We start from the raw sequence: 27,547 nt of genomic DNA on the forward strand, positions 1-27,547 counted from the left end.
AGACGCTCAACCACTGTGCCACCCAGGCGCCCCTTAAATTTCTGTATTATAATCCTACTTTAAAATCCCATCCCAATAAGCAATCTGCGTGGCTATCAAAACGAGTAAAGGAAATGTTCCTTCTCTTCCCCTTCTCTCCCCACTGGACCTAGCACTGAGGAGAGGAGTGAAAGCTTTCTTTCGGTCTTTCCTAAATTGCATGGGATTGCATGGGATGGGGATCCTATATACCTTTACAAACTGTAGGCAAAGCCCGCAGTTGCCTATAGCATGCTGTCTGTAGTACGACGCAATTAAGAACTTGTGGGATATCCTGTAGAAGTTTAGTGTGCATGTGAATTACCAGGGACCTCATTAAAAACACAGATTCTCATTCATCAGGAATGAGATGGAACCTGTTTTGGATTGAACTGCATTCCTCCTACAAAAGATAGGTTGAAGTCCTCATCTCCAATACCTCAGAATGTGACCTCATTTCTAAATGGGGTCACTGCAAGTGTAATTAATACAGATGAGGTCACGCTGGAGTCGGATGGGCCCCTAATCCAATGTGGCTGGTGTCCTCATAAGAAGATGGCCATGGGAAGACACAGAGACATGGAGGGAGAATGCCAAGTGACAACAAAGGCAGAGAAAGGAATTACGCTGCTGCATGCCAAGGAATGCCGAAGAAGGTCCGCAAGCCACCAGCAGATGGGAAGAGACGAAGAAGGACTGCCCTACCGGTTTCACTGGGAGAATGGCTCTTTCCAATGCCTTGAGTTCAGACTCCTAGTCTCCAGAACTGTGAAACAATAAATTTGTGTTGTCTTTAGTCACCCAGTATGTTGAGGGAAGCCCAGTAAACTAACACAGGGCCTGAGGGCCTTTTATTTCTAGTAAGTTACCAGGTATGCTTATGCTGGTGCTCCAGGGGCCACACTCTGTGTAGTCAGGTGACCTCAAACAAACGTATTCTTTCGTTCACTCTCACTGGCACTTAGCACAGCATCTGACATATATGCATGTATGTTTATACAATCCCTGATTCCCAGAGTTTTTTTTGACTAACCAGCTGGAAATGTGCCCCTGTCCCTCTCTCTCCTGAAGCTATGTGCCCAGTCAAGGACGACTGCTTTCTTTGAAAAGGCCAAAGCCAGAAGCACAGATAAGCCATGCCAGCCTCCTACGGATTCTAAATAACAAAGTTTGTAAGACTTTGGGACTCCTTGTCTTATCAATATTTCTCATTTAATATTAAAACACTGAATCCAGTCTCTTGTATATTCTTGGTGACTCCGATAGGGGCTTTTTCTCTCCAAAGTTTGGAGTGTTAGGCTTTTGAGACGAACACGTGCTAATAATTACTCCAAGCTGGGTAGTGATGATGGGCCACAGAAATCTTATTATCTTCAATGTCATCGTGTGTCTTTGATATGATAATCACTGCATTCAAGATATCAGAAATGATGGATGGCCTTTGATTCACAGTGTACCACGATGCAAATTGCCTGGCTCTTTCCCACTCCACCTCAGATGGTGAAGAGCTAGTGACAGTGGGCTCTCCTAGCTTCAGGGCCTCGAGCCACTGGGAGGCAAAATCTGGGGCAAAACTCAGAGAGGATTGCTCCCTTCTTTATGGAAACCTGAGGCTACTTTAGTTTTCCCTTTTATGGGCATGCTTCCCCTAGGACAACCCCATACATAGTCTTCACGTGCAGCCACTGCTGTAATGTATGGCTATTTACGACCTAAGTCCTCCTACTCTGTTAACCTTCTGGGCATGCTTCTAGTAGGGTCACTGAGATCCTTCTAGAAATATGACACGAGGACTCCAGGAAATTCTAGCAAGGGAGGAAAGATGAAAGAGCACTGTGTATATATATGTACTTTAAAACTGCTAGGAGATTCTGCCAGGGCTTATGGTATATAACCCAGCACGTTTCCCCCAGTTAGTAATTAGTCTTTATCATCCTCCTCACGTTCCCAAAGCATCCATCATGGAAAGGAAGCACACGCTATATACTATCTTTCAGGCGTCCACGTGAATGGAATAACACAGTGATCCAAAATATTTACCATCATCCATGAGGAGTGAGCCCTTACCTCCATCCTGTCTAGAGTCATCAGAGTACCCTGAGGTTCTCATATGGACGAATCATCTCCTGAGAGCACAAGTGCAAAAGGCACACAGTAGGTGATTTGACCAGAGTCATCAGATGTCTGACTACTAGTCCTCTGTGCTTTCCCTTGAAACACATCTCATTCCTGCAAGGATGGACATGCCCCATCACCTGTGTTGCAACAAGAAAATAGCCTCTAAAATGTAAAAATCAAGATGTGTTTGAGTTTTGGGGTAACAGAGGAAAGGCCTTTCATTTCCTTTTTCTCCTATAAAACCAACCCCAAATAATGGGACTGAGTATCAAAACCAGAATCTATCTTCAGTGAAATTAGACACCCTGCAATTTCAAAACAGAAAATGTGAAGGCAGAGGTGGTTGAAAGAGTGGTAAAATCCCATGGCACGATGAAAGGACAAACCTCATTTTCTGCCGGGGAAGGGAGACCCTCGGACGCGTATAAATTAGAAGGATGTGCTCAGGAAGGCAATGGTGAGGGAGGAGTCAAAAATAAGGGGATGATTTAAAAGTTGGTATATAGTGCAATTAGGTGCCAGGTGTATAATCTCACCTATATGTTCCAGAAATATGGTTTCTAGAGAAATTCAACCAGACAGACGGGGTTCACGGATATCAGGCAGAGTAGACAGTGGGGTGGAGGTCTTATAGTGGAATGGAGTAATTATCAAAATTCCACATCCTTTCTTAGCCTCTGTCAGAATGCTAGCAGTCAGGCTGATACACCACATCCCAGCACCAATGAGGTGCCTGGAGAAATTCCATCTGGAAAACCAGATCAGCCTAAAAGCAAAGACAAGGGGTGCCTGGGTGGCTCAGCCCATTAAGTGTTTGCCTTCAGCTCTGGTCATGATCCCGGGGTCCTGGGATCAAGCCCCGCATCGGGCTCCTCACTCAGCAGGGAGCCTGCTCTCCCTCTTCTTCTACCCCCCACCCCCGCACTCTCTCTCTCTCAAATAAATAAATAAAATCTTTAAAAGAAATAAAATAAAATAAAAGCAAAGACAAACTCCCAACTGAAATGACTGGTCTACAACTGTTTACCCCACCATGAGACCCACCACTGGGCAAACCTTGTCCATTTTCACTGAGCTTCCATCCAGTTTTATCACACCTCAATCTTATATAGCAGCCAAGTATCACCAACTATTTGAAGAATCCTTGAACATGAAATGCAGATGTCAGAACCAAAAAATATTAAAAAGGAACTTGGAAGATGGAACAGAAGGAAAGTAGTAAGCAAAAGAAATAAGCAAAGAAATTGTAATTTAATTGTTTTCTTTAAAAAGAAAGTAAAATGGGGGCACCTGGGTGGCTCAGTGGTTGAGCGTCTGCCTTCGGCTCAGGGCGTGATCCCAGCGTTCTGGGATCGAGCCCCACATCAGGCTCCTCCGCTGGGAGCCTGCTTCTTCCTCTCCCACTCTCCCTGCTTGTGTTCCCTCTCTCGCTGGCTTTCTCTATCCGTGTCAAATAAATAAATAAAATCTTTAAAAAAAAAAAAGTAAAATGAACTTTTATAAAATATAATTCTGAAATACAAAAATCTTTGTCTATCAAAATAGGAAGTCCACAGTGACTATCTAAGAAAGTGAGAACTACCAATACCTTTGGAAGCCCTCTAGCTTCCCCAAATCTTCCTCCAAAGGACCTACTCTTCTGATTTCATGTTCATTATTCCCTTTTTATTTTTTTATAAAAATCATTTGTCACAAATGTATGATTCCATCAACTTTGTAGGCTTTCACATTTTTGACCTTCAGACCAATGGAATCATTCATGATCTTTTTCACTCGACATCTCATTTAAAAATCCACGAGGTGGATGCATGTAGCTATAAGCTAACTCTTTTTCAAAGCTGTATTCTATTCTTCGACTTGACTTCAGTCATTTGTCTATTCTAATGACAGTGTCATTTTCAGATTTTTTGCTATTATAAACAAAGCGTTTACATTCTCATATGAGTCTTCTGGTACAAATGTGCAGAAGTTTGAACAGAGGGTGTACACATGTTCACATGAACTAGGTAAAGCCAAATTGCTTTCCGAGCATATGGAACAACTGACCTTCCAGTTAGCACAATGAGAATTCCTACCATTCCACACCCTTGTGATACTTCACAGTTATTCTTACTAATTTTTTCCAAGCTGGTGGTTCTAAAATGAGATCTCTGCATTTACTAGTTCTGACTTGTTGATTATCTTTTCACGTTTATTGACCATTCATTCCATGACAAGCCTCTTCATGTCTTTTCCCTATCTTTCTAATAGAAGGTGACCAACTTATTATTGATCAGTAAAAATTCTCTATGTATTTTGGAGAGTAATTCTTCAGTTATATATGTTATGAATGTCTTTTCCAAGCTTGTGGCTTATTGTTTCATATTCTTTGTGCTATCCTTTGATGAACAACAGTTTTTTATCTTACTTGATTTATACTTTTTGTGTCTTTTCCATGTGAGGTTAAAACATAGTTTAAAAAAAAAGAATATAGGAACCTATTAACTTTTCCTTTCATGTACTTGATATATCTGGAATGAATTTTTATTCATGATATGAGGGAGGGATCTATTTTCTTTCCTTTGGGATATATATATATATATACACATATATATATATATTTTTCAATTTTAAAAATATTTTTAAGAGTCAATTTTACCCACTGATCTGAAATACCACATTTATCATACATTCGTTTGCATATAATATATTGATCTTGCTTCTGAGCCCTCAATTCTTTCCATTAATCTTTGTTTTGTTTGTTTTCTGTGCTGATTATTACCATATCCTACCTACTACTTTATTTTTCTTGATGTGGAGTGTCCTCCTGATTTTTCTTTTTCAGATTTTTTTCCCTGAATTTTATGTTTCTTATTCCTTTACTTTAAAAAAATACTTTTGCCACAGATATGTGATTCCATAAAATTCCTTGGATTTTCATGTGTTTAACTTCAGGCCAACGGAATCATTTTTGTGTGTGTGATTTTTTTTTTTTTTACTAAACATCACATTTAAGGTTGCTTTTGTAAGGTTATTTTTGAACCTCTGCTCTTCCACACAAATTTTTAGAATAAGCTTGTCAAATTCCAAATAATCCTATTTAGATTTTGATTGGAATTACTTTGAAACTAGAAATCAATTTGGGGTTAACTGAGATATTTATAACACTGGTTTTCCTATTCATAAAAAGAATAGCTCTCCTTTTATGTAGGTCTACTTTAATGCCTTCAATACAGTAATTTTTATCCACTGCTGGATTCAATTAGATAACCCTCTGTTTAGGATCTTCACATCTATATTAGAGAAACTAGCCTGTAATGTTTCTCTACTTCCTGTTCTTGTCCGATAGTGCTATCAAGACTATATACCAGCTTTGAGTATAACATCATTTTCTAGTCTCTAAAGCATTTTGTGTAAGAAAGAAATGTTTGGTGTAATCAAACCATCTGGTACTTTGTGGAAAGATATTAAACTACTGATCTAATTTCCTTAATATTTACAGGCATTCGGCTGTTCTGTTTCTTCTGGGCTCTGATGTGGTAATTCATATTTTTCTAAGAAGTTGTTTATTTCATGTTCTTTATTTCATGTTCTTTAATTGGCAAAAGTTTACTCATGGTATTCTCATTTATCTTACACATTTCTATTGCATCTTGTAGCTACATTCACTTTTAGTTTCCTAATATTTTTATATATGTTGGTTTCGCTCAATCCTGCCAAAAGTGTGTGAATTTTATTGTTTTCAAAGAACATTTAACTTTATTGATCTTTTGTACTGTTAAAATTTCTTTTAAATTCCCATTCTCATCTTTTAAACTGTATTTGGTTGAAGCATATGAAATTTTAAATATTTGATCACATTGGACCTAAAAAAATGGCTTTTCTTGTCATTTAACCTAATATTTTTTCTAATTTCTTTCATTTTTTTTCCTAGCTATTAATTTTGGAAGCTAACTTTTTTTGACCCTTTTCTTTCCTAATATCAACACTCCTAACCATACATTTTAGTTACATCTTAGGAGCCTTAATAACCAATATTTTTATTTTTTGAGTTAAAAGTGCTAACTGTCCATCATTCAGGAAGCAGAAATGAGCAGCGGGTATTATATAAGACTAATGAATCACTGACCTCTACCCCTGAAGCCAATAGTACATTATATGTTGATCAGTTGAATTTAATTTTTTTAAAAAAGTTAAAAAAAGTCTTTTCTGAGTCCTGTTATAACATCTTTCTTAATCCATGCGTTATTTATAGTATGAATATAAATTTTTAAAAGGCAAGGAGGTTCTTGTTATTGACATATTTATCTTTCTGTTTTTTATATATAATTTCAGTTTGATCAGAAGATGTGGTATGAAAAATTGCTTGAAATTTGTTGATATTTGCAGGACCTTTTCATTTTCTTAAGTCTTTTGATACTGTTTAACTCTCTCTCGCTCTCTCTTTTTTTTTTTTTTAAAGAGAGGNTTTATTCGACAGAGATAGAGACAGCCAGCGAGAGAGGGAACACAAGCAGGGGGAGTGGGAGAGGAAGAAGCAGGCTCATAGTGGAGGAGCCTGATGGGGCTCGATCCCATAATGCCGGGATCACGCCCTGAGCCGAAGGCAGACGCTTAACCGCTGTGCCACCCAGGCACCCCGGGAACGTATTAAGCAGGCTCCATGACCAGCATGGAGCCCAACTTGGGGCTCGATCTCACAACCCTGAGATCACAACCTGAGCCAAAATCAAGAGTTGTACACTTATCTGACTGATCTACCCAAGCGCCCCCATAATACTGCTTAAGTCTTAAAATTATATCCATGTATGATGTTGATGAAAATTTAAATAAAGTATAATAGCTAATTTAGTCTATTTCATTAATATGGAAACCAACCTAAGACACCGTACTTTGAATTCCATCATCACCTAAATCAGCCATTCTAGACGTGTTTGTATTTATTTGTAGCTTACCGTGTTCTAAAAGGATTCAAGGAGGCTACCTATGTCCCTGCCAGCAGCTGGCACACTTTAAACTGTGCTACACACACAGATTCCCATGAAAACAAAATAAAAATAGTACTAGAAAATAGACACGAATTTTGTCACCTCTTTGTTCTACTGGATTGTTTTCTCTTGGCACACCTTGAGGACATTCATCTCTGAGCATCCAGCTTAAATTCATTTCTTTTCTTTTAAATTACATAGCTGTGTCCCCTTGGGACATGGAAAGAAAGGATCGAGTAAAAGAGACCTCCTGTAGCTCTCTGGAGGCTCAGAAGCCATCACTGAATGAGAAATGGGGCCTCTGGTTGAGTCCATCCTTCTGTTCTCCTTGAGGAGTGCCACTGGAGGATTCTCGTTCTTATTCCTACTCCTCACGGTAATGATGATGGTGCCAAGAGTATGGCGGGGGCAGCAAACATTTGTGCACCAGGCTAAACACAGATTATTTTAATTCTCAGAGTCACCTTTTGAAGTAAGTACTATTATTATTCTTACTTTACAGATGAGGAAACTGAGCCTTAGAAGGATGAAGAGCCTTGTCCCATGAACACAGTGATCAGTCAGAAAGATACCTGTGTTGAAACACTACACTATTCCCTTCCATCCTCGACTAGTTGTGACTCTTGGTGCACTGGGTGTGCTGGAGGAAAACAGTTGCTCAGAGGCCTGGAGCTCAGGCCTCTATGACAGCCTTGCCCCTGGCTTCTTGGTGGCTCCAGGGCAAAGCCCAAGATTTCAGCTGACAGGACTCGAAGACCAGTGCAGGGAGTTTGTACCTATCTCCTTCCACATGTACCTTCAGCCTCAAAGGCTTACCCCTTCCTTTGGTGGCAGATGAATGGCTGCGTCCCACGGGGCTGAGTTGCCTGGATATTGCCACACCCCGAGAGCGTACATAATCCACAACAAAGACATTGCATGGTCCAGTTTCTCCAAGGTCTTACTAAATCAGTCTAAACATCGTAAGCTTTAGATATTTTGCTGCTACATTCTGAATCACATTCTTTGCTAAGCAACCATCTCTATGTCTCATTTTTTCCATTAGTAAGATGATTATAGTACAGAGTGAACTATCTATAATGAGCCTCAGCTCAAGTAATGTGGCTTTCAGTTGGCTACATTTTAAATAAATCTTTCTTTGTTAATTAACACACCTTATCCCAGTGTTGTAAGTAACACTGATGTTCCTAAGTTGGACAGGGAAGAAGAGAACCACATCTAGAGTGGAGGATCCAAAATTCTCAAAATCAATATGAATGCAATAACCATTTGAAAGCAAAGTTTAAAAATTAGTGTTTGTGCTTGCTGTAAACGAAGGAAGTTGTCTTCAAGAGAGTAAAAAGTGATAATTAGGTCATGAATTAACCCCCTGGTACTTGCAGCTCCAAATTATTTTTAAAGACCCCCTTCTCACCTCCTAGGATATTTTGCACATGCAAAATGCCTAATTGACTAATAAGGTACCTAGCATAAGAGCTAATTAATGAAAATGAAAACACTAAAACTCAGGTTATTTAGTAACCAGAGCCTGGAGCCAGATCCCAATTAAACCACTCTTGGGTGGAGGAAGGGATCAGAATGCCCAATAGGTTCCATCTGGCTGCTTCGATGGGTCAATCTAGAGTCTCATGTTCTTCTCAAATGAGCCTTTCCACCCTCTCCTTTCCATTGCAATGAGGAGCTAGGGCAGTCCTCCTCACGCTGCACTGGGGAACTCCCAGGCTTTCCCACTCACATGGAAGGGGCTTGGCAGCTAAGGAATCCTGGAAGCTGGAAGCAAGCATGATTCACTAGCTCTTCTCAGCCCAATCCCTTTGTCATTCATTCCACTGGAGGGGCCCCCAACCTTCCAATCTCATTTGTACCCCACCCAGGAGATCTGATAATGGTCCTGGCAGAGCTGTGCCTTTTCATAACTTCTGGCTGGGGCCTCGCTGACCCATAACATGGCTACACATGATTTCTTCTCATACTGTCTTTGTAAATTGACCATGGCTAACCTTGCTGCCCTAATCAGATCAATCAGAATAACATTTCTTTAGCGGCTGCACGCTGGCAGCCTCCCGGGCTGAGGCGTGACTCAGAGTCAGGCTCAGACACTGAAGGCGGGTTTTGGAGTTTCCAGTGGTCTCGGGTTTCCTTTGCTTTTATCACAGTTGGTGAGCTTTGTAAGGCCCGTGTTTACAGCCATGCAAATTAGCCTCAGCTGGAGAGAAATCAGGTCAGACCTAACTGAAATCAAGCTCTGGGCCAAAAGGTATTTTATCAAAAATTGGAAGTGTGGCCATAGTAGTGGGGTCAAGCCAGACTGTCTTAAGAAACACATGAACAGCTTTGTCTGGTGTAACCTGAACTCCTGGCTGGCCTCTGGACCCTGGAAACTCTGAAAGACGAAGGAGGAAAGCATGGTGAGGGCCCACACCAGCCAAGGGGACCTGGCCAGTTTGACCAAAGGCTGATGCTGCCCAATGCATTTTTTGTTAAGCAGAGCAAGCGTGAGAAGGGAAACATTGCATCTTGGAAGGAAGGAAACCGGTGTGAGGCTGGTTTGCGTTATATCCCATGTTCCTCACTGACAAAGCAACAAGGTCTGAATGTGCAGTTTCTTTCTACTCACACACTTGTCTACACTCAGTTGTAAAATGTGTGTGTGAAGGTGTCCACACAGATATGATCTGATATTCAGCATCTGGAAAGCGTCTTTAAAAACATCCACTTTGGATGCCGTGACAGTTGCAGAAACTAAGGCTAGAGAGGTTACGTGACTGGACACACAGCAACTGCCTAACTACTTACCTTGAGACAAGATCTCTGGTGCCTCTCCATTGCGATCTTCCCCCATCATACTCCCAGTCTGTCAATACCCCAGTACGTAAAGAAACTTGGTTTATTTTAAGAGAATACTCCAGTCCATTTATGTCCTTAAGATTGGGGCTTATTGACGGTTATTCCCTGAGCTCCCACACACCTATGACTCCTACAACATGGCGTGATGGTGTCAAGCAGCCCGATCTATCAAATGGTGCCTGGGGCTGAGTGCGGAGATGTTGGTTCACATGGAATCCCCTTGTCTATCTTCTAATAGGTAAAATGGAAGTTGGTGGATCTTTAGTGCCCCTATTTGCAAGGTGGAAGTAATGACTGGATCATTGTAATTCATCTAATTAAAGTTTGTGTCTTTTGACAGATGAGACCTGAGACCCAGAGAATTTAAAGAACTTGCCCAAGATTCAAGAGTTGGCCAAGGTCAGAGCCAGAAGTAGAAACCAGGTCTACTGACACCAAAGCTAGTGCTTCTTTCACTAAACAATGACCAAGGAATACAATTCAGTCTTTTCCAAGTGTAATTCGAGTCAGGACTTGTAGTTAAACTGAGTCCAATGGACCGTTTGTCAAGTAATTAAGAGCACGAGCTGGGGTTGTTGTTCAATCCATTTCCTCACCACTTATGAGCTGTGTGATGCTGGGCAAGTTATGTAACCCCTCTAGGCTGAAGCTTCCTCAGCTGTGAAATGGGAGTAATAGCAGTAACCATCTAACTGGGTTCTTGTGTTGATTAGGTAAGTTAATACCCGCTGAGCTCTCAGCCCAAAACCGCGACTTCGCGTTAACTATTATCGTCTCTACTGAAATCCTTGTCATCTTCACTTGATACACAATACATAAATGCAAGGTTATTCAGACTTATTTCTGTCCACATTAAGCATGTACCTGTGCGAACACATGACCTTTGTGTATGTTGGAGATGTGTGCACTTTGCAAAGCATTTATGAGTTCAGCTGCGAAAGCATCTAGCGACCTGGTTTTGTGACTTAAAAGCACAGAGAGATCTTTGCCTGTTCTTGTCATATCCTCACCTACTTCTAGCTCAGAAGTGGAGGCCAGAGGAGTCACTGCATTGGCACCCATCCTCAAATCACTGTCTAGCTCCAGCCCAAGTCATAGTCTTAGAAAAGGGCCCGAATTCAACATAAATGAAAGAGGTCCAGAAAAATACAGGCAAGAATTCAAAACCTTCTTCAACCAGGCAGAAACTTTTTAAAAATATAAATATTTAGAATGATTTTCTCATAGCCTATCTTGTAATATCTAATCATATTTTTTGTTGTTTTTCAAAACAAAATCTATATTCAAATGACTCCCTTTCACTCCCTTAAAAAACACTTCCCTCCCTTTAGATGTGGAAGATTTAAAAAGCTGTGTACGTGTCGTGTACGTGTGCACGTGCATGCATGGGTGCGTGATGGCGGTGATTGCAGGATCAGCTGCATAGGGGCTAATCCTCATACTTCATGCATTTTTATGTTACAGTCATTCATTCTAAGCGCTGGAACTATGCCAAATAGTAATTTCTATTCTACGAAGACCTCCAAGCCTCGCTCATGTGCACTTGGCTCCCAGTACTTTGTGTGGATAATGTGCTCTCATGGCCCACAATGGAGAGTCTTCACAAGACTAAGCCGGGTGCTGAAGGGCAGTTACTCTCTGTAGCTTCCACTTCTCCCTGCTCTAAGAAGCTAATTTAGCTTTGAGTGTGCCATTCTTAGCTGCCCTCTTGCGGTTGGGGGAGGTAATGAGCATCCTAATGATTCTACAGCTGGCTGGAGGCAGAGTCCAGATTCTTACTGTTTAACAGCCAACAGAGAAATATAGCTGAACTCCAAGAATAATATTCAGATTTAACATTCTGAAAGAATCATTGATATCTGTACTCGACAAGCTCTAGCTACCCTTTTTTTTTTTAATAAGCAAATAAAGTAAAAGTACAACTTAACTTCTGGGGCCACCTTATTTCCAAATAAACTTTGCAAGACACAACTTTTGTAAATCGTTGCCTGTCGTGGGGTCGAAGCTCCCGTTTGCTTTTGGTAGATCTGGCGGGTCAGGGGCCTTTAAGCGGAAGAACAAGAAAGCCCTTATCAATCCAGATATCACTCAAGGAATCTGGACGTAGCACTAATGACCCTAAGGTCATATATATTGGTGCAATCAACACACAGGCAAGTTATTTCACTCATTTCTATAGATGATAACCCCTAACCTCACTGCTCATTTTTCAAACACATGAGAAATACAAAGGGGTTGGCAAATCATCCCCGCTCCCGGGGGAAAAAATAATGCACATACCTTACCAAGGCAGCCCAGAGAAATTATCTCTGTATACAAAAGCTGAAATTATATAAACTTGGAAGGCAACAGGTTATGAAAACCCTATAAATTTATGTTCAGTCTTCCAAACAACGTTCTCCTTCTCCCCTTCTCCCCTCCCCGCTAAACTGAGACACCAAGTCTGCGATTTAAGAATTACAGCTATGATCCTCGCCAAAGTGACCAAATTACAACCGAAGGTTCTTGGCTCCAGGGAGTTGCAACAGACTGCAGCATCACAACCCCTCCCCAGCTCGCCCCCACCCTCCCAAGTGCTCAGGGAATAGTCTTTATCTCATTAATTCTTAAGAACTAGCTATTAAAAACGCAGAGGGGGGGGATGATTTTCTGTATCTTACAGAGGAGAGAACATGCACAGAGATTATTTATAACTCAAAGTGAGATCTTGGCATTTCAAGAGAGGAAGAGTAGGGACAGGTCATGCTGATTTTCTGCAAGTTGTAGCGTGAGTTTGGGAAGCAACTGGAAAGTTTATCAAAGCAGCCACTTCCTTGACAGGTACCAGGAGGAAGAATCTCAGATGATGAAGGCAGATTCCTGGCTCTGTGTCAAGGTGCTGACCTACCGCTCCCAGGAACAAATGTAACTTAGAGACTGTAAGTACAGGCATGTTGACGGTGGAAACTCAGTTTTACAGCGCAAAAGACTATATATAAACCAGTGTAAGATGAACTACCAGACGTCTGCCTGTGGCATGAAGGAAGTCGTGGAATTCTATAAATCCTGAAAAGCAGGAACGCTCTAGAGATCACCATTTGCAAATAGTTCCAGCAATGGACATACTAATGTTTTAAGACTCCTCAACGACCTTGGGGATCAACGATGTTCAAGAATTTCTTCATAAAACTTTCTCATTGGTTCACAGATGAAGACTATTAATAAATAGTTCTAGGAAATAACTTAAAAGTACTTTCATCACTATGATTTCATTTTATCCTCATAACAAGCCTGTAAAGGGTCGCTATTCCCCATTTTATAGAACAGGAATCTGTGTGGGTGAAACGACGTGCTCTGAGGCTATCAGGGACCCCCCCCCCAAAAAAAAAGAAAGAAAGGAGACAGTACTGAGTGTTGGTGGTGCCAACAGGAGCTGACGTTTTCAGCTCTGGTTCTCAATTTGGCGACTGCTATGTTCGTAGTGGCAGAATGGTCTGGTGTCACAAAAGGGGATGGTACATGCCCGAGTATGGAATACACATCTTAGTATTACAGCTAATATTTAACATGGTTGATAGAGTCAAAGGAAAAGAGCTCTCAATCTACATATATTGTTGTTGGAGTTATACCCAAAGCATCCTTTTATTCAAAGATTTAGCTTCCTACTGGAAGAGTGGATGCTACAAAACAAAACAAAACAAAACTTGGGATACTTTTCCAATATAGGAAAGACTGGATTTGCACAGGTGTAGCTGTATTTTGTTGATGATGATTTTTATAATGACCATTCTCATTTATAAACGTCAGCTCAGTCATCCCAATAAAACCTGTGACCGTCATGTCATCCATGTGGCGAATCCATGCTTAAACGAAAGGGAAATGAACACACATCCTGAGGCGCTTGCACACCCTCTCAAGTGTCTGGCGCTATCGGCGCCTTCCCAGTTACCAGTGTGTAACCTGAGAAGTCACGTCATCTTTCTAGGTCTCAGTTTCTCATGCACCAAAATTCGCTGTACTGAAAACTCCTGTACTGAATTTGCTGACTGGTATGGTTCCTTCCAACTCTCAGATGATTTCGCAGAACAGGATCCCTGCCCAGTCTAAGAATATACGTATCTGCTTACTGATAACCACTGCCGATGATGGGAACTTCAAATGCTACTATAGAAGATGAAATAGAAACTAGCGCCCGAGTTCAGCAGAATCTTGACAATTCTGACAGTTACTTCTGAACTACGGATGTGGATGGCACAGGGGAATGAAAACCAGCTCTGCTTAAGAGGTACTCGCATGTAGGTCTCAATGCTGGCTGAGCTCCTGCACCCAAGATTCTTTTTTTTTTTTTTTTAAGATTTTATTTATTTATTTGACAGGAGATAGAGACAGCCAGCGAGAAAGGGAACACAAGCAAGGGGAGCGGGAGAGGAAGAAGCAGGCTCACAGCAGAGGAGCCTGATGTGGGGCTCGATCCCATAACGCCGGGATCACGCCCTGAGCCGAAGGCAGACGCTTAACCGCTGTGCCACCCAGGCGCCCCTGCACCCAAGATTCTTGATTTTTAAATCTCCACCATACCCTCCATGCCAGTCATTAGAAACCAGACCCATTTGGCCAATGTTCTTCCTGGTCACCTTGTGTGGGAATCATTCTGCGGTTAAGCTGATGAAGTTGGCCTATGCTCTAAACTCCCCAGATGCTCAAAACCTCCGCAAGTTACTTTCACTTTCATTTTAAGAGAAACAACAAAAATCTGGCTCTCAGAAGAGACATCCATCTCGATGTGTGAAATCTGACCACGGGTGCGGAGGGAAGGCTCATAGGGACAGGCTTAGAGTTTTTCTGGCATTGACTCAGCTCGTTTTTTTCCTTTAAAACTTAAAATCTCAGCTCTCACATAGGCCACAAGCTCACTGAAAACTCCCAAGCAGTCTCAAGACCATAAAGCCCTGTCGATCGACAGATTTGCCTCCACTTCAAGAGAAATGGGGAGACTACACATATTCATGGGTTCCGCAGGGCAACGGCAACCTCGCTGCTCAGAAAGATTAAAGAGTTCAAATGAAGGGTATTTTTACCCTCAGACAGGGAAGCAAAATAAACATATCAAGCATTAACTGCCTTAGTGGAAATACTCTGTTGAACAGGCAAACAATTATGAGATAAGAAATACGAATAAACAACCAAATGCTTTGATGTTTTAAGAACAAATTCTTTGATGTTTTAAAAATACTCATTTGCCAAAACAGAAGTAATTCCTTTTATGAGTAAACAACATGTTACCAAGCATCCAGAGGGAGAAACAAAAGAAAGGGGTAATACCAATCTGAGAAGAAAGAAAGGACAAAAGTAAGTTAAATATGATATTGTGGGGGCACCTGGGTGGCACAGCAGTTAAGCGTCTGCCTTCGGCTCAGGGCGTGATCCCGGCGTTATGGGATCGAGCCCCACATCAGGCTCTTCCACTGTGAGCCTGCTTCTTCCTCTCCCACTCCCCCTACTTGTGTTCCCTCTCTCGCTGGCTGTCTCTATCTCTGTTGAATAAATAAATAAAATCTTTAAAAAAAATAAACAAACAAATAAATAAATAAATATGATATTGTGTAAGAAAACACCCAGTGGGGTTCCTGGTTAGCCAGAAGAGGCTTTCTGGAAGAGGCAAACTGAGGCGAGCTTTGGAATACAGAGAGTCGTCTTCTGCTTTTTAGACAGCAGAGGAGTCTTCCGTGTCTACAGACAGTACTGAGTAAGCCAGCTGGCCCAGAGAGCACACTTACTTCGTCTCGTATGAACCTCACTGCATGGCAATATATAGCAGCTGAAAAATGCAAACTGCTTCATGCAATATGCCCTCTTAAAAGATTTGGTCTGCTATTTGATTATTTTTGGTGTCACATTTTTCTCATGAAGACACAATTCCCATGTGCTTGAGAGGTAAAAAAAAAAATTGATGATGATTTTCATTCATAATTCAAGTCAGTGGGAGAATCTGATTCGATTAACAGAAAACTGCATTTAGGCTTTTGTCATTTTTGTCCTTCTAAGACACAGCTGATTTCATACTCATAATGTTACTTGAGATATGAATTGATGGATAAAGCCCGCTATATAATTTAAGACTAAAGGGTTGATGATAATATCATTCAGTATGACACTTTTCAAAACATTTCCTTCACACCCTCTTAGATTCAACTGCGCAACATTCTGGTGGGTCAGGCACACTCAGATTTTTAGAGAAAGGGAAAAACTAAGGCCTAGAGAATACAGACGAGCAGCCCAAGCTCACATAGCAAATCAAGAGCCGAAACCTAGATGTACTATACTTTTTCCTCAGCACCATCTATGCTATTACCAAAATGCTAATGCTGAGAATTCGCAGCAGTCACATCAACGGGAACAAAATGAGTAGCTGTCCTTTGTTGAGGGCGGAGGGCGTCAGGCACCGTGCTGAGCATGAAAGATCAATTACCTCATTTAATAACTACTTGGAATAATAATATGAGTAGTCATTATCTCAGGTTATAGTGAGGGGATGGAGGCAAAGAGAAGAACTTTGACCTAGGTCGCGCAGCCCGTGCGTGGCTCAGCTGCCATTCGACTTTCACATCTGCCTGACTGCTTGGGGAATCTTGAACTTGCTCTCTGATGTACGGCTGGCGGCCTCTGACTTCAAGTCCTCGAGTCTTTGCTCAGATGTCAACTTCTCCGTGAGGACTATTCTGAACACTACACTTAAAACTGCAGCCCCGCCCCCACCCTGCCAAAATCCATCTTCCTTACCCGCTCCATTGCGTGATTTAATGTTTTGTTTCTACGATGATTTGTTTTTAAAGATTTTATTTATTCATTTGAGAGAGAGACAGAGAGCATGAGCAAGGCAGGAGGCAGAGGGAGAGGGAGAAGCAGACTCCCTGCTGAGCCGAAGCCCAACATGGGCTAGATCCTGGGACCTGGGGATCATGACATGAGCCAAAGGCAGATGCTTAACCGACTGAGCCACCCAGGCGCCGCTCTAATGCTGATTTTTTTTTTTTTTTAAGATTTTATTTATTTATTTTGACAGAGAGAGACAGCCAGCGAGAGAGGGAACACAAGCAGGGGGAGTGGGAGAGGAAGAAGCAGGCTCCCAGTGGAAGAGCCTGATGTGGGGCTCGATCCCAGAACGCTGGGATCACGCCCTGAGCCACAGACAGACGCATAACGACTGCACCACCCAGGTGCCCCTCTAATGCTGATTTTTAACATAAGTACCACAGGGCAAAGGTCTTTGGAATTTTCTCACCAACATATCCTAGATGCTCAGACTGTGCTATCCAATAAAACCTTTTATAATGGCAACTTAAAAAAACTTCTGTGCTATCTGGTAACCACTAGCCACAAAAACAAAACTGAAAAGTGGCAAGTGCCACTGAAGGACTGAATTTTTAATTTTATCTAATTGTATCACTTAAAACAGCCACATGTGGCTAATGGTTACCACACTGGACCATATGGGCCTACCTAAAACTAAACCTAGCATAAATACACTCCCAATAAACATTTGTTAAATGAATGAATTTATAAATAAGTTCATAAGACATATTTTCCATATAACATACAGCCTACTTTCACTAATTGCAAGTTAATTATTTTTTCAATAGAATTATTAGCTGAAAAAAGTCCAGATCAAATTAAGAAAATAGTTTGAAAATTCAGATATGACTGAAAGCACAAATACAGATTTCTCAAACTACTAACTCCCTTTCATCATCAGTGACTTAAAACCTTCCAAAACGTTTTTGGAAAACAGATAGCAAATCAGCAGCACACAATGAATTCCCACATATGACAAAAAATACAATGATTACTATAGTCATTTGGTACCTTTTTGACCTTGTTCTTTTTCTCATAGGTCTCTGACAGAGGTTTTTTCTTCTGCTGAGCTGTGTCTTTGGAGAATAAATACTCAAATTCACTAGTATCCCGAATATCAGGTTCTTCTAAGGAATCCCATAAGGTTGGTGTAGCATTTTGGCTTAAAAGAGAAAATGACAAGTTAAACATTAGAATCAAAACAGAAGAGAACAGAATATAATGAAATCTTTAATTCACTTTACAACTCATTTAAGATATATATATTTATATATGTAGGTTTATATATATATTTCCTTCTAATAAAGTTTGAAGAAAAGCTCTTCATGTTGCATTTTCTTTTAAAGTCAAAATATACTATAGAACATCAAAGCCAACACCCATTTCCAAAACCAAATGGCCATTAGATACAATTAAAGAGAGAAAGAGAGATCTAGAGAAACCAAGTGGGACCAGAAATCTTGGGATTCATGTGATTGAGGTCGTATTAGCTGTTTCTCTCTCAGTCTATGGCGTTTCCATCGTGGGCAAAAATGGGCATCATATAAATGCTTTTTAAAAAGATTACCAATTCTGAGATATTGATGGGATAATTCTTAATAAAATTTCTTAAAAAGAATAAAACTCTTCACTTTCTCCTAAGGTAAAGAGTTACCCTCTCTTTGGACTTTTTCTAATACTTTTAAAAATAGTTTTTAGGGTTAGCTCAGGTCAGCTCAGGGCAAGACCCATCATTTGTGAACAGACTGAGCTCATTTAGAAATATTTGATTTATAGCACTCCACCCCAACAACAGTATTTAACAATGAAAACAAACCAAAAAACTCCATTGTGCCAGTCCCCACAGAGATTTCAACTAAATCAGCCATGGGGCGGCTGTACTTCTTGTTTCTAGGGTTGTTTTTTTTTTAATCTTCAAAAAACAGGGGCACTAGTTTTGAAACGAAGAGAAGAAGATATGGAAAATCAGGTATAAAAGAACTGCCTCCGAGACCAAACTTGGATGGGTTACCATCCAGGCTTCCTTCAGTCAGAACATATTTTCCCCCAATTGTCTACTTTCTTATTTTTAAACACTCTTAAAACCCATAGACAGAGAAAAAAATAATGTTTCATCTACACATTTGCTTTTCAAATGTATGTATATATTATGATCCATAATATCTGTAAGTACCTACCCTTGTTTTAATATGTATTTTCTCCATTACTGAAAACCAAAAGAACTATTATTATATGGGGTGGTCCAAAAAATTTTTGATGCTAAAAGGCGATTTTCATATTCAAAACTGTTGGGAAGACTGACTTCTCAGATTCGTATGTTCACATTTTGCTACATGTCTGCCCTTCCCATGAAATATGAACATTTTGGTCTGTTTCAGATTCGCTTCGCCCCACTTCTTTATAATATAATATTTGAGCTGTTTAAGAGTATATGTGTAACATGTATAACATATAAAAGTATAATGAATACCTGTGAAATCATTACCCAAGATCTAGAATACTTCCAGCGAAGTACATCCATCTCTGTGCTCCTGCCTCAGCTGCCCTCCTCTGCCACTCACTCAACTTCCATTTGAAACACGAACACCATTAATGTTAAGGGCTTATCTCAGCTGCACTTAGGAAGGGGGTCTTGATGGCAGAAAAGAGCCAGGGAATTTTGGAGCAGGCAGTCTATTAAGGGCTGCCAGTCTGGGCCTCATGAAGGTTCTGGGAAACTGGGGAGAGGGTGTGTAGAGGGAAGTGGTCTGATGCATGGGGCGGGGGGTTGTTCAGACCCATCCATCCCCCACCCCCAACCCCCATCTCTGCACCTGTACTGCTTGGCCCCAGCTCCAAGGACTCTGAGCTCAGGCTAGTATGAATAGGCTGCCACTCACTCCTATTCTAGAATAAACTGGCTGTGACAGGTTGAGCACCTGATCGGCATTTATACATTGTTTCTATGGGAAAAGGCATTTCCAATAATGAATAATAGAACTTTAGAATACTACCTCTCAGTGAGCTGGGGACAGCAGGCATTTTGTGGGTCAGTAACAAGGACTCGCTCACAATAGAACATCTCATCTGCTACAATGGTCACCTACTCTCTGACCACTGAATGTACAAATTTAGCTCACAAGAAGAGGAAGAGGAAGGTAGAAGGAGGAGGAGGAAGGAGAGACTGGAGAGGGGAGAAATGGTAGAAGGAGGAGGGAGAAGGGGAGGAAGGAGGAGAAGATGCTCACTAGGAAAATAGATATTAGGAAGCCAAAAAAGTAGATAAGTTAGGATTTCTTTTCTTTTTTTAGAGAGAGAAAGAGAGCCAGAGAGAGCACGAGCTGGGGGAGGCAGAAGGAGATGGAGAAGCAGGGTCCCCACAGAGCAGAGAGGCCAATGTGGGGCTCGATCCCAAGACCTTGAGATCATGGCCTGAGCTGAAGGGAGACGCTTAAACGGCTGAGCCATCCACCCCCCAGGATTTCTTTTTCTTTAACTAAATATCTCTTCCCTGTTCTAGAAGCCAGAAAACAGACACCGAAAAATGCAAAATGGCACAAGTTAACAATCAGTTCATGTTAGTAGCAAAAAAGCAATCAGGTGAGTGAGAGGCAGTCCATATATAATGAAGAAAAATTCATATTTTACTCCTGGGTCCCCAGAAGACCAAGACCAAAATTTACCATATGTGCATTATACACAGTGCTTACCTTTCTGGCTGTACAAAATATTAAAATACCATTTCCTCTCTTTTGAAAAAACACACTGCAAATAATTTTAGTTTTGTACAGAAATACATACTACTCAGAAAATCTACACCCTTTTAGTTTAAACGAAGTACTCATGCTCTGAGGATACAAAACTGTTTTGAGGGACCCATGATAACAGAGACTAAATGTGTGGAGCAGCGGGACGTGGCCATGCTGCGGGCTTCATGCAGGAAACTCAGTACATTCATCTACTTTTCATTTTGCTCAGCCCTAAACTTATAGTGAAACTAATAAGATCTCGAGTATGTAATTGTTTTCTTTCTCACAATGGCCAACTACATAAGGAGGGAAAAACATAACGATTGTCTCCAGCTTGACTCTGTCCCACCTTGAACAGCGGGCAAAGGGCCCATATCTCACAGTGGTACTGTTATACCACTGCTACGGTCTGGGATATTGGTTGCTTATGGAGTCTTGAGGGGAATGGAGTGGAGGCAGGCTAGTGAGACACAGGTGTGGAACAGTTCCATGTGCTCTCAAAACACACTACCCCAGGGCTGACAGGTGGGATTCATCACTCTGGAATGTCTGTACATTAATTTGAGAACACTAATAAGGGAACACAGCTCCATATAAATAGTCTGGGAAACTATTTCTTAGGAAATGTCATCTGAGTCTTGAATGGGACAAAAAGGAATACTAGTACTGCAGCTAATCGTTAGGAGCTATTTCAGGATCTTCTCTCTTTTTTTAACCATTCATTTGGGAAATAATAAAATATCAGCATTTTTAAAAAGTATCAGGACTTTCCACACATAAACTCTTGGTCCTTATTTTTTTGGTTACAGGAAAGGGGCCAATATGAAGCACATAATCAACTTAGCTCACCATATGCGTAGTTTGAAGGTAATCCCCTTTCCTCCTATAGTGATTTCCAGTTGCTTTATAATTGTCAATTTCATGTTATTTTGTTTAATATCCTGCTTTCCATGTACAAAATGTTATATAAATTGAAAGATTCACCACCACACATTGATTTGGGGAATAAGTTCAAAAATTTATGTTTAAAAATGTGTTCTCTATTTGCTGTTCTTTGCAAACAAATGAACTTCAAATCTAGATATTGTCAAGAAGCAACTCAACATCTCATTGTCCTCTTGACAGACTCTGAAATGAAGCAGAAGAAATTAAATTCAAATATGTTTGAATGGAAGTTTCCAACCAGCCTATCTTGCCGCCTTACAGACCTAGCTTTACAAGCTATACAAATGTTAGATGTGCTCTACAGGCACTTTCTCTGAGCAACGGAATAAGATGTGAGGGCATTTAGCAGTTAGGGGAATGAGAGTTCAAGCAGAAATTTTCTATTTTTTGACTCCCTTCTGACCTAAAGAGCTAATGACTCACCTATGTCTGGTTCTTCTAATAAAACTTGAAAAATTACACATACCTGTTAAGTATCCAGATCATAAGGTTGATGATCCCATTGAAAGACAAAACAGATATTCTAAAAATCTTCATTGAACCCAAGTATAGGTTCAGGCTCTATGTCTGTATGATTACTTGCTAGCTGTAGGGATGCTGGAGAAGGCTTAACTTAGACCAGGGCTCTTCTCTAAGAAGAGCCTGTAAAATGGAACCTTCATCTTAAAGAAGGATCTGATATTGCACACACTGTTTCTCCCAGCATCAGTCTATAGCAATTACAGACAAGACCTGGTAGAGACAGACATTCTCCCTCTAAACACTCCAACCTTGTTTATCCAAGGTACTCACTATACTGCATCTGAGAAATGAATATCACACTACACAGATATCCAACTGGTAAGAATAAAATGTGACTTGTGCAAAATCCTGGGAATTCACAACCTGAGAATGGGCCAGGAGAGTTGGGCTCACCTCTTATCACTTATTTGTATTCTAGTCCAGTACAAAGGCTTCATGGGGCAACTCGGCTCAATGGCTGGCTTCCGAGGACATTGGCTAGAAGAAGGGCCAACTCCGAAGAAGAGTCCAGGAGGAGGTGGGGGTGCAAGTCCTGGAGGTGTCGGAGCAGGAGGAGGCCCCCCACTGGGGGGCAGAGCAGAAGAATTGGGAAGTGGTGGCGGAGGAGGCGGCAGAGGGGGCCCGGCACTTGGAGGCAGAGGAGGGGGCGGAGGGGGTGGTGGTCCAGCACTCACAGGTGGTGGCGGAGGTACTGGTGGCAAAGGTCCAAGTCCAGGTGGGAGGGGAGGAGGTGGAGGGGGAGGGATGACTGCTGGTAGGGGTGGGGCAGGAAGGGGAGGTGATGCCTTTTGCTGACTTGGTGAGAGGCCTTCCACAGACTGAAGTGGTACATGGGTGTCTTTGTTGTCATTTGAGGGAGAGAGCTGACTTAAAGAGGAGATATTCAGCTTTTTGGGTATTATCTGGTTACTTCTGATTGTCTTGCCTTCACCTTCACAGGGTCTGAGAAAAGTCTCTCTGTCTGTCTGGATGCACACATTTCTGTAGGTCTTTGGAGGATAGTCGTCACCAGTGGAGATACACGCATCTCTCATCTCTTCACGTCCTCCTCGCCATCGGTGTTCTGTCTCCCGTTTGAGAGTTTCGATGGTTTCTTCTAGTCTTGCCGTAACCACCGCATGCTCCCCCCGGATGTGAAATGCCTGGAGTTCAAACTGAGCCTGTAGAGATAGCAGTGGGAAAGAAGGTAAAGAATTTCTAAAAAAAACCAAATATCCAATATAAAAACTTCAATACCATCCCTGTGCCACCATAGTCCAGCCCACATCAACACAGGGAAACACAGAGACGTTGTTTAGGGGATCTGACAGGGTATAAATTTCACTTTATGAATGTTCCAAAGGCTTAAACCGTTGGAGTAGAAGCATAATTTCATCCAGTCTGACCTCAAGGGGAATAATTATCATGGATTAAGGCTTACAGTAAAACTGTCCCCTAAGAACTTTCACCCCATTTTGATATCAAATGCAAAAAAAGTGTTTATAAAAATATGAATATGCTTGAATATATATTTTACTATTTTTGGTTTGGGTTTAGAAAAAGAAAACTGTAAGAAAAAAATGGAGACCCTTCTGGCTATCCTCACAGTTTCCCTTAGAATACCTCTTCTATGGGGTTTCTGGGCCAACATAGCAGAAACAAAAGGTGTGAGAAGAAGCTATCATACACGTGTATTTTCTAGAAGTTTCCGTATCAAAGCTGTCCCTGATCAATATTTGGGTTTCATAATTTTTCATAATATAGTAACAAATAAGCAATACAAATGCACAGAAAATGAGAATACTAAGATTTGCTAATTTTCTCTTCCACATACCCAGTATTTTAAACTGTATTTTTTAAGACATTTACCTTTTTATCTATTTCAATTTTTTTATTTAAATTCTAGTTAGTTAACTTATAGTTTAATATTGGTTTCAGGAGTAGAATTGAGTGATTCATCACTTACATATCCTACCCATTGCTCATCACAATAAGTGCCCTCCTTAGTACCAATCACTCATTTAGCCCATCCCCTGCCTACTTCCCTCCATCAACCCTCAGTTTGTCCTCTGTATTTAGTTAAGAGTCTCTTATGGTTTGCTTTCCTCTCTCTTTTTTTTTTCCCTTCCCCCATGTTCATCTCTTTTGTTTCTTAAATGCCACATATCAGTGAAATTATATGGTTTTTGTCTTTCTCTGATTGACTTATTTCACTTAGCATAATACATTCTAGCCTCATCCACGTCTTTGCAAATGGCAGCATTTCATTCTTTTTGATGTCTGAGTAACATTCCACTGTAGATCTATACCACCTCTTCTTTATCCATTCATCTGTCAATGGACATCTGGGCTCTCTCCATAATTTGGCTATTGTTGATAATGTTGCTTTTATAAACATTGGGGGGTATGCACCCCTTTGAATCAGTATTTTTGTGTCCTTTGGGTGTCTAGTAGTATAATTCCCAGGTCTTAGGATAGTTCTATTTTTAACTTTTTGAGGAACACTCAAGCTGTTCTCCAGAGTGGCTGCACCAGTTTGCATTCCTACCAACAGCATAAGAGGGCTCCCCTTTCTCCACATCCTTGCCAACATCTGTTGTTTCCTGTGTTAATTTGAGATACCACAGGTGTGAGGTGGTATCTCATCGTGGTTTTGATTTGTATTTCCCTGATGATCAGTGACGTGGAGCCTCTTTTCATGTGCCTGTTAGCCATCTAGATGTCTTCTTTGGAAAAATGTTTGTTCATGTCTTCTGCCCATTTCTTAATTGGATTATTTATTTTTGGGGCATGTTGAGTTTTGTAATATATACATATATATCTCCCTTTATGAGATATGTCATTTGCAAATATCTTTTTCCATTCCATAGGTTGTCTTTTAGTTTTGTTGATTGTTTCCTTCACTGTGCAGAAGCTTTTAATCTTCATGAAGTCCCAATAGCTCACTTTTGCTTTTGTTTCCCTTATGTCCGGAGACATGTCTAGTAAGAAGTTGCTGCCTGTGTTCTCCTCTAGGATTTTGATAGATTCCTGTCTCACATTTAGGTCTTTCATCCACTTTGAATTTATTTTTGTGTATGGTGTAAGGAAATGTTCCAGTTTCATTCCCCTGCATGTTGCTGTCCAGTTTTCCCAACAGCATTTGTTGAAGAGACTGTCTTTTTTCCATTGGATAGTCTTTCCTGCTTTGTCAAAGATTAGTTGACCATAGACTTATAGATCCATTTCTGGGTTTTCTATTCTATTCCACTGATCTATGTGTCTGTTTTTGCACCAGTACCATATTGTCTCGATGGCTACAGCTTTGTAATAGAGCTTGAAGTCCAGAATTTTGCTGCCTCTCAGCTTTGCTTTTCAAGAGTGCTTTGGCTATTCAGGGTCTTTTGTGATTTCATATAAATTTTAGGATTGTTTGTTCTAACTCTGTGAAAAATGTTGCTGGTATTTTGATAGGGATTGAATTAGATGTGTAGATTACTTTGGGTAGTATAGACATTTTAACAATATGTGTTTTTCCAATCCATGAGCATGGAATGTTTTTCTATTTCTGTGTGTCCTCTTCAGTTTCTTTTATTAGTGTTCTATAGTTTTCACAGTACAGATTTTGTAGCTCTTTGGTTAGGATTATTCCTAGGTATCTTTTAGTTTTTGGTGCACTTGTAAATGGGAAGGACATTCACCTTTTTAACACTTACCTTTTTAGTTATTTCAATGCCTCGAGTCTATGATTTTACACTTATTAGCACAGAGCTGACAAGCTCTCGGTCATTAACTAGTCTGTTTCCCAGCCTTCAAAGCCATTTAGCCTATTTTGATTAACTGGGAAGCAGTCAAATTTATGATGTTATTAGAATTTCCAGAATCCAGTTTCACGATAATTAAATATTTCTGGTGACCTTATTTAATTTCTGCCTTTCTCATCAGATTATACATTCCATGAGATAGAATCAGGGAGGGTACCTGCCTTCAGCTCTGTATCCCAGCAGCTAGCATGACAAGTATCAGATAGATAAAACCACAGCAACAGTTCTATCCAGGTATTGTCCTATGGGCCTTCCTGATGGCTAACAAAACTCTCTTCACTATAATTTCAGCCCACAAATGTCTAGAACACCAAAGTGTATAAAAGCACAGATCCATTTTGCATTGAAAAAGTAAAGAAATACTTGTAATGACCTCAGCAGAAAAGGTAAAGACATGTGAAGATTCTCTACATTCATTAAGACAACTTATAACTATATTAATACTAGGCTTTTTCCCTTATGAACCAACCCCCAAATAACTATGGTCAGTAGAACTAGAGGCAAGGCTTTTCTAAAGTTGATTTTCTCACATGAAACATGGCAGCCTGATGCAACTCTGAAAAAAAAAAAAAACAACAACAGGCAGAATCTAGACACTATCTATTTCATGTATAACACAGATGCTAAGGCACCTGAGCTCTGGATTCATACTACCTGGTCCGCATCCCAGCTTAGCCACTTGCTAGCTTTACAACCTTGGGCAAGGCACTTTGTGTCTTCAAGTCTGAGTTTCCCCATGTGTAAAGTGAGGATGATGGTGAGCCAGCTCTACGGTTTTTAGAAAGGTACATGACATCTGAATAGATGTTACTCTTAGGTACTGTTGCTAATGATAATATCAGAAGAAAAGACTAACAGATTTCCAAATAATGCCACCTTTGTGGAATGATGGGCACAAAACCAGGAAAAGCTTTAGCAAGTCTGGACAAACAAGGAAGTACAAATACAAAAGTTTACCCAATCTTTCAGGAGTTCTACTACCAAATGCCTGAAAATAATTTCAAGGTCCATTCAACTATGTGATCAAGATAATCTGTGTTTCAACGTCCTGCCCGTTGCCATCTCCCCCTCCCTCCCCTGCTTACTTCTACCTACAGCCCAGCCCTGATTTCCACAGAATCTCTTGCTAACATCTCCATTTCATCACAGTGACTAGTTCAGTTCTGCCACAACAAACTACCTCTGGCTTGTTGTTCCCAACTAACTTTCTTCGAAGAAGGTTAAGAGTCAAATAACATTGATGAGCCAATAATTTTCTTCAATTTTCAACTTCTTAATAATAGGAAAAAATTGCAAAGACATGTTCCACAGAGAAACTTTCCCTTTATCACATGACCGACCTGTATCTACAGCAAACACCTTGGTCCCGTCCCACCCCCTCCCCGTCCACCTCTTAACCAATGATCTTCTGAAGCCACTGAAGCTGATGTATGTACCTATACATCGCTTTGGTGACTCTGTAAAGCATTTGCTTAGTGCAGTGGGTAGAGCATAAATTGGGCAGGTTATTCAACCGCTCTGGATCTCAGTGTTCTTACACGTAAAATGGGGACACTCACACATTCCACCTCTTAAGGCAGTTGAGAAGTAGGTGAGGTAATACTCATAAAACAACATATAGAGGAGTGTTTGGAACACGGTAGGTGCCACATAAGTTTGCTACCATCATTACTGTCGCTTTGCTGCTGTTCCTGAGGCCAGTGGCCACACCGTCTTGCTTGCTTTCAGCTCCCCACACCAAGCTCTATCCATCTAAGGAAAAAAAAGATATCTTTTTTTTTTTTAAGAA

At 40.8% G+C, this 27,547-nt stretch overlaps 1 protein-coding gene across 7 annotated transcripts in view; it reads right to left on the reverse strand.

Moving 5' to 3' along the window:
• The window catches only part of FMN1 (formin 1), a 412,618-nt gene that overhangs the window by 174,392 nt on the left and 210,679 nt on the right, over positions 1-27,547 (reverse strand). For 6 of the 7 annotated variants that reach the window (XM_034661208.1, XM_034661207.1, XM_034661209.1 and 3 more), the window contains 2 exons: positions 22,370-23,136; positions 17,793-17,943 (listed from right to left, as the gene is read on the reverse strand). In XM_034661208.1, the coding sequence (XP_034517099.1) occupies positions 17,793-17,943; positions 22,370-23,136 (918 nt within the window). Of the gene's footprint in view, positions 1-17,792; positions 17,944-22,369; positions 23,137-27,547 lie in introns of those variants that run through there. The other variant, XM_034661215.1, reaches the window with a different exon arrangement.

Source organism: Ailuropoda melanoleuca, chromosome 5 (genome assembly GCF_002007445.2).
Source record: "Ailuropoda melanoleuca isolate Jingjing chromosome 5, ASM200744v2, whole genome shotgun sequence".
Classification (NCBI taxonomy): Eukaryota; Metazoa; Chordata; class Mammalia; order Carnivora; family Ursidae; genus Ailuropoda; species Ailuropoda melanoleuca.